At 35.3% G+C, this 12,361-nt stretch overlaps 1 protein-coding gene across 10 annotated transcripts in view; it reads left to right on the top strand.

Annotated features, from left to right (window-relative positions):
- FOXP4 (forkhead box P4) overlaps nucleotides 1-12,361 on the top strand; it is a 175,681-nt gene that overhangs the window by 120,684 nt on the left and 42,636 nt on the right. For 9 of the 10 annotated variants that reach the window (XM_039339780.1, XM_039339814.1, XM_039339789.1 and 6 more), the window contains 3 exons: nucleotides 1,065-1,215; nucleotides 8,332-8,536; nucleotides 11,055-11,159. In XM_039339780.1, the coding sequence (XP_039195714.1) occupies nucleotides 1,065-1,215; nucleotides 8,332-8,536; nucleotides 11,055-11,159 (461 nt within the window). The remainder of the gene's footprint in view (nucleotides 1-1,064; nucleotides 1,216-8,331; nucleotides 8,537-11,054; nucleotides 11,160-12,361) is intronic. The other variant, XM_039339829.1, reaches the window with a different exon arrangement.

The following is a 12,361-nucleotide window of genomic DNA, read 5'->3' on the forward strand; positions in this document are numbered from 1 at the left end:
TAAAATAAGCCCTAATAATTTAGACTTGTGAATACTTTGGCAGTGGCTATTACTACAGACAATATGGACAATATGGACATTTTGATTAAAAAGCCAGTTGTAAAATGGCTACAAGACAAAAATACATATATAGTCTATAGATTATACTCAAAGATTGTCTGAATGATTTATAATATTTTGCATGCTACCCACCCCTTTAATGGCTCAAGACAATTTACAGAATTCATATATTCAGTGCCAGTGGCAAGTGTACTTTGCTTTCTGTATATTTTCACCTGAGAGCAATACTCCAATGTATATGTTGTAACAACTTTAAAGCAATTAAATAACAGTGGTAGATAAAAATGGGAAAATTGTTTGGAATCTTTAATTAAAACTTCATTATCCCTGCATCATTAATATCTAAAACATCTATATACTTGATTTCTTCCATGTGTAACTCAAGGTGGCACAATTAGAATTTTCATGTATGAGAGTGACCTAGTGCATCAAATCAATTAATATTGAAAGTTTCTTTTTATTTTGAAACCTCCAGATCTCATGTATTCTCATTTCCAGAATATGTGCGGCCCAGGCAGTGCTGAGTTTCTGCATAAAAAGGAGCTTTCTTGCCTTTAAAAGCCTCCTGGGAGACTGCTTGTATGCACAAGCTTTTGGCATTCATAGGAGTTTAATCTATATATATATTTAAAGTAGATAGGTTCTGCTGACATATAAGATGTTTTGTCTCTTATAACAATTCAAATAACAGATTTAATGGAAAGGCACATTTGAGAGAGAGGGGGGGAGAGAGAGAGAGAGAGTGTTTTCAGTGCTCCGCCAAGCAAGCTCGCTGTCTTCTCTTCCGCCACCCTCCCTTCGTTTCTGCTGCTCTGATAGATCAAAGGCTTTCAGTCTTGGTTATATGCTGGGTAGCCACAGAGGATAAGAGATCAGAACTGTGAGCTGTGCTAGCTGTAGCTAAAGCTGAGATCGGGCTGCTTATGCGAGACCTGAAGAAAAAACTAGAAGGCCCGTGCTCTGGGAATGAAAATGTGTTTTAATTTCTTTCTTTTGTTTTCCAGCAGCCATTAGGGAATAAGCAGCTGGCATTCCAACAACAGCTCCTGCAGATGCAGCAGCTGCAGCAGCAGCACCTGTTAAACCTCCAGCGACAAGGGTTGGTCAGTTTACAGCCGGGACAAGGCACCGTTCCTCTGCAGACCCTGCCACAAGGTAACGCACACAAGCCTCCTTGTTCTTTAATTGCTGTAGGGAGAACCCACCCAGCCATTGCAGCAATTAGCTTTGTCAGTTGCTTTTTGGTTAATTTTAAAAGCTGCCTGTTGTCCATGGACTTGAGGCCTGATGCTTGTTACACTGCTACGTTTTGCTGTCAAACAGCCATTGATAAAGCATTATTAGATTGCAATGCAACGGGCATCTTATTCAGGAACAGTTCAAGGACTACCTGAAGATGTGCTGCTGATAGTAATGGGAGAGAACTGGGCCTAGTGCACCTTTCATGAAAAACAGTCACTGGCAAGTAGTAGCAGCTCCTCCTGGGTGCTGCTGCTGCTACTTTTTTGATAGATTAAGAGAATGTGTATGTAATAATCTTGCTTTATTCCATAGACCTTATGCCTTCTGTATCAGAAACACTGTTTTTAAGGGAAGCAGCAGAATCTGGGCTGAAATCATGCTAAATATCCGAGTTCCGAGCATAATAATATGTAAGGGGAGGGATGGACAAGATGAGAGTGAAAGCACTGTTTGGGTTTTCTAATAAATGGCTATTGTTAGCAGCATGTACCTGAAAGCTATTTTCTTATGCCTTTCTCCAACCCTTGTACATGCAACACCTATCAACTTCATCACATTCATGATTAAGGAAATTTGAGATGGAAAGTCAATAAAAGTCCATGTAAACCATTGAAATTACAGTGTGACATTCTGGAGCCATCCTAATTATAGGAAGGAAAGAAGTAGCAACAGCATGTTGATATGGAATGAACAATTAATTCCTAATTTATCCCCTAAAAGATAATATATCTACTAAGGGCACAAGTTTCATCTATGAACCTGAAAGATATTTAGATGCTGCTGGACAATAGACACCTGAACCAATGTTCAGTGGCCATGTTTCTTCTATTAAAGTTATAGGGCTAGCTACCAATAGATTTCATAAATAGATTGATTCAGTTTGGACAGCAACCTCTATAATCCAAAACCACCCAAATGAACTGCAACAAGTCTTAAGATGTTTAACAATCCTGATCCATTCTCCTTCTGTGGCATGTTCATGTGAAGTTTGCAATCAGCTTTCTATTATGATTTCATTTAATGTAGTTTAGGCATTTCTCTGAATCCTAAATTGTTTGATAAATTGATGCAACAAGATAGATAACAGTTTGTGTGTTTGATGAAATGACAAAAAAGAAATCAATCTAACTTGAAAAAAAAGTTTCTGAATACTTCTTTTCATCCATATGAATAAATCAGAGAAGGAAGCATGCAACCTCCCCACTCAACTGCATTATCTCCTTTTCATCACTTTACACTATGCTTTATTGTGACCCCTTATTTATTCTATCAAGGTATCACCTTATAGCATAAAGAGATTTTCTCAGATATCTATAAAGCTAGTATCCCTGTAAATATTCCCAATTTATCCTAGTAGGTGAGAAACAAAATGCCTTTATTATTTTTTGTAGAAGTAAAGTTTTTATTGGTTTTTTTCCCCTATACATTCAGTAATAATTTTTCAACAAACGTGCTGTCTGAGTTTACATTCGCTAATACATATTTAATTCCTAATCCTTTATTATTTCCTCTAGTCATTGATAAAATAAGTCCCAAGTTTGATAATATTCTGTTGCTTCTTTTTCTTTCAGTTTCATAGTCAGTCTATCCATCTCTGCGCATTCTAGTATTTTTTTAATTATTTCTTCATCTGATGGTACTTCATTTTTCCACTGTTGTGCAAATATAATTCTTGCTGTTGTGACATGCAAAATCAAATACAAGCTTTAAAAACATGTCAGATAGATATTGGAAATGTAAACATTTTTGCTAGTCTTGCTGGTGGCAAGTGCCATCTATAGAACATTTTATATAAATTTTCTTTGTAGGAAGTTGACATTGTCAGTTTGTAATTTCTTTCCCATAAATTTTGCCATTTTTCTAATTCTGTATTATATCCAAAATTTTTCGCCCATCTTATCATTGTTTCTTTAACTTGTTCGCTTTCCATTTTCAAAGTTAATAGAAAATTATATATTTTCTTAATTAAGTTTCTCATCAGAAGTTAACAATGTCTTATCAAACGGAGTTTGTTCTTTATAAAATCCATACAGTTTAATATCTTTATCATATCTAGCTTGCATTTGTAAATGTGCCCACCATGATAGATTGTTACCCTGATTTTCCATTTCTTGTTTAGATTTTAAATTCCCTTCAAGTTTAGAATATTGCTATATGTCCAGATTTTTTCAAGGTTCACTAAATTTGGGTGTACAAATGCTTCCATTGTTGACAACCACCCTGGAGTTTTCAAATATATTTTACATTTTATTTTTTCCCATGTTGTTAATAATGCATTTCTTATATAATGATTTTGGAAATATTTATGGACTTTATTTTTCCCGTACCATAAAAAAGCATGCCACCCCAATTGTAAATCATGCCTCTCCAGATATAACACCTTTTATTTCTAAGAGTTATCCATTCTTTTACCCATGTTAATACAGATGCTTGATAATATAAAACCCACTCTGGTAGACCAAGCCTCCATTTTCCTTGGCATCTTGTAACATTTTCATCTTAATTCTAGCTTTCTTTCCTTGCCAAATAAATTTCAAGATTAGTAAATTTAAGTCTTCAAAAAAATTTTCTCAAGTCTTATAGGTATTGTTTGAAATAAGAATAAGATTTTCGGTAGTATGTTCATTTTCACTGTAGAAATTCTTCCTAATATTGACAATTGCAAGCTTTTCCATTTTTCCAAATCCAGTCTTATTTGATTCAATAGTTTTGTATAATTATCTTCTGTTATCGTTGAGCATCTTGCTGTTAAATATATTCCCAGATATTTGACCTTTTTGATTATCTGCAGTTCTGTTTTTTCTGACATTTTTTTTGTTTATCTATTAGGTTTTTAACTATTACTTTAGTTTTTTCTCTATTTATTTTCAGTCCTGCCATTTCTCCGTATTGTTCTATCTTTCCCAATAGTTTAGGAATCATCTCCAAAGGTTTTTCTAAAATAAATACCAAATCATCAGCAAATGCTTGTAATTTATGTTTCACTTTTTATTTCTAGTCCTTTAATTTCTATATCTTGTCTAATATTTCTATTTAAAACTTCCAGAGTGAAAATAAATAACAATGGAGATAATGGACATTCTTGCCTTGTGCCTTTTCTTATCTCAAAATTCTCAGTATAGTCTCCATTCACAATCAGTTTCACTGTTTGTTTATTGTATATTGTTTTTATCATGTTTATAAAGTTCTGTCCAAAGTCCATTATTTGTAATTGCTGAATCATAAATTGCCAGGAAACATTATCAAATGCCTTTTGGGCATCTAGAAATATTAGTGCCAGTTGTTTCCCTGGATGTAATTCATAATATTCTAATACATCCATTATCACTCTTAAATTATTTTTAATTTGTCTCTTTGGCAAAAAACCATTTTGGTCTGAATGTATAAATTCAGTTAAGAATCTTTTCAGTCTCTCTGCCATTATTTTTTTTATTTTTTTTTACAACAAGTTTTATTGTTTTTTCTTTTTACAAACAAGTGCTTAGGAAACAACGTGATGACAGGTTAATCAATTATCCAAGAGCAAAATCATACATATGTAATTCAAATTAGATCATTAAAAACTCCCTCTCTATTCCCTCAAATAATATATTCAAATTAATGTATTTCAATACAGTTAAGTCAATCAATCATCAATAACATTTCATCTATATGAATCCAAATCCTGTATTAAGCTTTACTATTTTCAATGACCATATTCTGTTTCGCTACAATAGAAATGTTATTAACACTTCAGGTGTCTCTCCATTTCCTTTTTCCTTAACATAGTCAGTAATCATTTATTAATATCATTTCTTCTTTTTTCAAAAATCCCTCTTATTCTTCTTTCATTACCAAATAACTATCCTTTCTAACAACAAAAATATTATTCAAAAAATACATTTCTACTCTATTTTTAAATCTATAATCTATCAATCAATCAATATCTATATCAAACTCCTTTAACCCCCACCCAAAATTGCTATATCCACAAACAAACATCTTCTTACTAAGTTCAAATATTTAGTTAATCTTTATTCAATCTAATGTCTTATTCAGCCATCTTAAACCATGAAACAATCCGTATCTAGAAAGCCTTTTAAACCTGTTATGTAGAGGTTTGGATCATACTCTTAAATCTTATTCTAGCTTTCTTTTTATGCCAAGGAGGTTTCCATAACAGAGCCTCAATATCAACAAATAAGTCTCTCTTTGTGCCTTGTAGTATCGTTTGGGTCAAGAAAGAGCATCTCCTCCTCTGTTTTGGAGACCTGACTCCTTTGTAGATAATCCCTTGTTGTTTTAGAGATTCAAATTTCAACATTTGGATCTGTTGAATAGTACACTCAATTATATCCAATTTTGTAATTAGTAGATGATTATCCAAGTTATCATGGTTCTCAATTAGTTGTATTTGTATATCCATTTCTGTTGGTTTTAAGATTGTAAGTGATTTAATTACAGTCATTTTTTGTTCATCAGAAATCTCATTAGGTTGTCTATAAAATGAAGTAGAATCTTCTTTAATGTTGATTGGTTCCGCTTCTGTTGTTTTTTGGTCTGTAGAATGTTCAGATAAGATCTGGAGGTCAGTTTGTAGGTTCAAAGTAAAATTTCTGGTTTTTGTTTCTATAGTACTCTCTTTTATTTGAAGACATATTTGCTCAGTGGCTTCATAATTTTTTTCCAATATAAGTTTACAGTCAAGTTGTGAATAGGATTTCTCCATTTCGATAGTGATTAGAAACAGTCCTGTTATCTTTTAGTGGAGGCTGTATTCAAAAAACATTTAACCAGTGTCCACCCCCACAAATACAGCTGTTGAATTTCTTTGTCTTTTCCCTTTTATGATGATATGAAGGTCAAGCAGTCTCAACATCGAACAGGGGAAAAAGACAGTTGCAATTTTACCTTGTCCACAAGATGTCCTCAGTAGACTGTGAAATCTCTTCCCAGACACCAAAAATAATGTTAACAAGATCAGAAAAAGAAAAAAAGTATTCTTCACATGTAAACTAAATCCATTAATAAGTTCAATAATAGAAATTTTTTCAAGACCCCAAAGTAGATGTAAAAGTAAAGAATAGTCAATTAAAGTTAATTTTCAGTTCATTTAAGCTTCTTTTCCCACACTCACAAACGCCGCTTTCTTAAAGCAAGGAAATAGTTCCAAAAACGCTTTTTACAGGAAGCAAAAAAAGAAAAGAGGACTAAGAGAGGAAAAAAATCTCACCTGGATCAACCACGCTGGTTCTTACACTTAGATGATTATCAGCAGCAAGTGATCAGCCATTTTACTGGCTGATCTTTCCTCCATCGGCCCTAAGGAGCATTCTTGGACCGCGGAAGGATCTGCCGCCCTTCCATAGTCAACGAGAGCCTCCTCAACAGTAGTCGCCTCTCCAGGACGACTATTCGACCCAATTAAGGAACTACCGGCAGAGTGAAAGCAGCCGGCGAAGAGACCAAGTCTCTTCGTACTGCTGCAGAGGCCGCAATCCGGAACCGGAAGTCAGTCTCTCTGCCATTATTGAAGTAAAAATTTTATAATCCACATTCAGTAACGATAATGGCCTATAATTTTTTATCTGTGTCAAATCTGAGTCTTCTTTTGGTATTAAGGTAATATTTGCTTCTATCCATGTATTTGGGAGTTTAGCCTCCAACAAAAGCTCATTGCAAACATCTTTCAGCGGTTCACTTAGTATATCTTATAAAGCTTTATATAATTCCGCTGGTAGTCCATCTGGCCCCAGTGTTTTCTCATTTTTTGTCTTCTTATGGCCTCTGTTATTTCCATCATTGTTATTTTTTTCTCTAACATAATCTTACAGGTTTCTGAAATTCTTGGAAGGTTATTTTCTTCTAGATATTGGATCATTCTCTCTCTTGGAATTTCTTCTGTGTCATAAAGTTTCTTGTAATATTCTTCAATTACCTTTTTTATTTCTTCGTTTTTAAATTTTAGGCAACTTTTCTCATCTACTAAATTATTTATCATTTTGTTCTCCTTCTGTTTTTTAAGTTTATAAGCTAACCATCTTCCTGGTTTATTTGTATTTTCAAAAAAACTTTGTTTTGCTCTTTTTATTTGCTGTGTCAATTTTTCTGAATCCAACAGATTTAGTTTGTATTTTATTGTTTCCATTTCTCTTTTCAGAATTTTCTTCTGCGGATTCATTTGCAGTTCTGATTCTAATTTTTTAATTTTTTCTTTTAATAGTACATATTGCTGTCTTTTCTGTTTGTTTGTTTTTTGCCATGTATGTTATAGCTATACCTCTAAAGTATGCTTTGGCTATATCCTATACATTTTGCAATGTTGTATCTTCTTTTTTGTTTTCTTTGAAGAAAAACTTCATTTCTTTTTTTGCTAGTTCTATAAATTCTCTTTCTCTTAATATAGATTTTCTTTTTGGTATTCCATCTTGATTTTTTTTTTTTTTGGTATTCCTCTCCATATCACTTTTAAAGGGTTGTGGTTTGCCCATGTACCTGGTTCTATCTCAATTTCCTGCATATTTATCCTCAGTTCAAATGTCATCCAGATCATATCAGGATTTGTGACTGTTTGAATAAAATGTATATTGTAATTTTCCTGGGTTAATTTCCCTCCAATATGTTTAAGTATTGTAAAAGGCTCAGTTGCTGCAATTTAATAACAATGTGGAGAGTTTATATGTAAGGAGTCCTTGGTGCTCTCTGAGCTTTCTTTTTTTCTTGCAAATGTTTCGTTACCCAAACTAGGTAACATCATCAGTGCTAGTATGATGATGTTACCTAGTTTGAGTATTGAAACATTTGCAAGAAGAAAACCAAGCTCAGAGAGCACCAAGGACCCCTCATGTCAGCCCTGAGCTACAAATATTCGCCTTTATTAAGAAAATAATATCTATGTATAAGAGGCTGATATAAATGAATTCCTTTTTGTCACTTAATTGAATTGGGGAGCCAGACCTTCACAGTTGTAGAGTTGTTCTGAAATTCTTATAAATAAATCTCTCTCTCTCTGTCCTCTCTCCTCGTCTTCCCCCTACAACACTTATGAAGCTGTGTGTCCCTCAGACCTTCAGCAGCTGTGGAAAGAGGTTACTGCTACTCAACCTGTAGAAGAAAGCATCAAGCAAGAGGGACTTGACCTCAGCACCAACACCTCGAATTCTACCTCGTTTTCGGCTGCCAAGGTCTCTCCTCCAATTTCCCATCACCCTCTCCCCAATGGACAGAACGCCATGCTCGCACAAAGGAGGGACAGGTGAAGCTAATGGACCTTTATGTGAAAAGAACATAGATTTTATAAAAAAGCAGATTTAATCTCTCTATAGCAGAGGTCCCCAACCAGGATGGAACTGGTCCCTGGTGCCCAAAAGGTTGGGGACCCCTGCCCTATAGAACTTCTATATGTTAAAGTCTGCATGTATAATAGGACAAACCCTAAAATCTATTTTTATCTCCTGCATTCAAATCTAAGGCACTAATGCTATTTGCATTTCAACTTGGTATAGAATCAGCAAATGGGTTTAGAATCAAATTCTGATTTTAACAGTTTAGGGTAGTAACCTATGGCTACAGAGTAGGGCCTCCTGAAGTCAGCTTTGAGATTTTGATTCTATCTCATCAGTTACCAAACAGGCCCTATATCAGTATCTAGAAAGTAATAGTTCTATTCAAAAAAAAAAAAAAATCTGAAGGTGCCTGGATAAGTATGTCTGTAGTTACAGAAACTCATTTTATTTTATTTTTATTTTGAATTAAAATATTTGTTTATTCAATAAAAATGGTATAGGTCCCCAAATATCAGTGTGCAGCATCAGGCCAGCAGAGAAGTTAAACTAATTCATGATAGTGCTATGATTTGAATTTTCTGAACAAAATGGTATATAATCAGAAGCCTTTTTTTCCTTTTGTTCCAACAAATCAGATTTTTAGAAATAAATATAATGCATAGAATGATAGTAGATGGGACAAAAGAAACAAGCTGTCAAGATACAAAGCAAAAACAGTCCAAAAGGAAACAAAAGAAGCCAAAAACTGACAAAACAAGTCGTGATTATTTTGCTTATCTGCAAAGCTTATTCTGTCTTGTTGAGCAAACCATGGTGTAAAAAGTTGTTACTGTGCAATGTATGAATATAGTCATGGTCAAATAAAGAAAGTTCCCCTTAAGGTCACTGAATTCAAAATGTATAATTAATTAGCTACAGCATTGTGGAGGTAATTCTTTCCTTAATAGCTCAAATATGGGCTGTTTTTCAGTTTGCAAGTAATCCTCATTCAGTGACTACAACTGAATCTGGCAGCTCTGTCATTAAGCAAAGTGGTTGCTAGGTGGGCAGTTAAGTCACTGTTAATTACTAATTGATAATTAGTAAAAAGGGAATTAATGCTTGTATTTACATTCAGTGGATAGGAAGGGATTACAAGAAAGTAAGCAGGCACACAATGGGGAATATACCTGCTGGGGCTGGGAGTTGCAAGAATGCTCAGAGCTGCTTGTGCCACTGCATTTCTGTTAATGTGTATTCCCCATTGTTTACTCTCTTCCTGTCCAATCTCTCCACTCTGCAAGGGGGAAACAAAAACAAAGATCAGGACAGGGCAGGCACAGGACAATGCATACTGACTGTAATGGTGATCATGTGACTGAGGAACATTGTGAAGGTCATAAATGTGAGCATTGATCATAAAGTTATTTTTTTCAATACCACTGCAACTGTAAATGGTTGCTAAATGAGGCAGTTAAATGAGGTCTCCTTTATTATACAAGATTGCCCATCCTCCCCACTAATCAACTTGTTTGCTAATGTCAGGGAAATGGTCAGAAGTGAAACTGTTACCGGTGGAGAATTTCCCACACTCCCAGATTTTCTGCACTCTAGCAGACAGCTAGGAATGTAAGGGCTTGAAATTGTTTTTGGGGATAGACTCATGGCAATGAGAGGAAGGTTGGTGGTCAGTAAAGTTGTCAACATCACATAGATTCAAAGTACATTGTGATGATGTTCTACATCAGTGCCTCCAGTCTAGGAGACTAGAGCCATCTGGTAGTCCATTTAAGGTGAATGTGCAAAAGAATGACTATTTCTGTCTTTGGAATTTTTGTGTGTATACATATGGATGTGCCAAACAGATTGCCGTTTTTTGTTTTTGTTTTGCTGGAAAAAAATGGAATTCTTTTGCACTGAACTCTGCACCCTGGTTATATTCCACATCAGGATATATAAGTGCAACTTTATTGTTAAAATCATTGCTTTAAAATTTTTGAGATAATTTGTATGGCCAAACTGGTGGCAGTTTCTGAATGTATGTAATCTGCATGCAGTAAAAAATTGAGCTGGATGACATTTTCTCCAGAAGGGTCACATTTGCCATCCCATCTATAGAATAAATCTAAGATGAACCAAGATGAGCAAGTTCTTTCTCCTAGCATTCATCTGAAGATTTATGTCTGAGCTACTAAACAATAACTTGTCTGCACTTCTGTTTTGATCATGCAGATGAATGACTGCAGATCACAGCTGCTCAACATAAGGAATGCACCTTCTGCCAATTTGGAAAGCATATCAAATTCCTCTAAATTTCCCAAGTAGATATTTCTTTTGTTGACCAGTACAAATGCATTATATAATATATGCTTAGTCCAAAAATCAGATATATGAAAGGCTGGGGAAAATATCCCCTTTCCAACTTTATAGTTCCTCGTTGGCAGAAGAGAGATGCCTTTAATGCTCAGCAGTGATGTTTATTTTCTTTTTCTTTGTCCTCATTTACAGCTCTTCTCATGAGGAGACTCCTGGCTCACATCCCCTGTATGGACATGGGGAGTGCAAATGGCCTGGATGTGAAACCCTCTGTGAGGACTTGGGACAGTTTATCAAGTAAGTGAACCCTTCAGCTGCTATGCTCATTAGCCAAACTTATACTTTGTTTTCATTAATTTGTAGCCCAGCATAGAGCTAAATGTATTAACAAGAAACACAAGTAATTATTGCTCTTGGATCATGAGGATGGTTTCCTCTATGCTGTACTTTGGCATTACAAAAGATAAAGGATCCTTGATGCTCTCTGAGCTTGTTTGTTGTTGCTTTTTTTTTTTTTACAGACGTTTCATTACCCAAACTAGATAACATCATCAGTGCTAGTAAGGAATGCGGTTTGCTGTCAGTTTATATCCTTACTAGCACTGTTGAGGTTACCTAGTTTGGGTAATGAAACGTCTGCAAGAAAACTTAAGCTCAGAGAGCACCAAGGACCCCTCCTTTCAACCCTGAGCTACAAATATTCTCCTTTATTGATAACAGAAGATAGTTTTGCTACCTTTAAAGCAGGGGTGTCAAACTGCTGGTCCATGGGCCGGATCCGTCATGCTGAAACCACGCCCACCCCATTACCAGCAATGGAAAAAAAGTCACAATACGTCGCAACACGTTACGAATGATGTTGCGAATTTGACACCCCTGCTTTAAAGAAATAGTTGCCTAGCAAGTTTTGACAATTGACCCCTTTTTGGAACTGAAGCAGAGCTATCTGCCATTGTTATATATAGAGACATTGACCATGGTATATGTTTTCAAAATTTCATGAAATGGAAGTAAGTCACTCTGACCCTCACTTGTGAAGTATAGTTAGGTTCCCATTATATACTTAATAGAGAGAATGTCGAAAGCTGTGAGGCACCATGGCTATACACTAAGAAAGGGATGTACAAAAGGGGTGTAGACAGGAGGAAAAGAAGATGAGGGATCTACAGAAATGAGACCAGCAAAGTTTATAACTTGTCCATGTTAGGCAAAGAAAGGCAGGAAGGTGGGGGCGGAAGAGAGAACTAGAGAGAAACAGATGGCAGCACGGCAGCCTGCTGACACCGCTTGTGGGCTCTGTCACTGACTGATTAACTCTGCTGTCTAAGAGCCCTCTGCTAGCGTCAGGGTCAAACAAATTGTTTTCACGCTTCGTCAGAGGTTTACTTAATTAGTTCATTTGCAATTAGATCTCTTTGTAGCCAAGATTTTTAGCAAAGACATCAGATGAAACTGACGGGTTTTCTTTTCCTTGCCTCTTTGGGATTTTCCCCTCCCCT

Source organism: Crotalus tigris, unplaced genomic scaffold (assembly GCF_016545835.1).
Source record: "Crotalus tigris isolate CLP2741 ecotype Arizona unplaced genomic scaffold, ASM1654583v1 scf7180000017550.10884619, whole genome shotgun sequence".
NCBI lineage: Eukaryota > Metazoa > Chordata > Lepidosauria > Squamata > Viperidae > Crotalus > Crotalus tigris.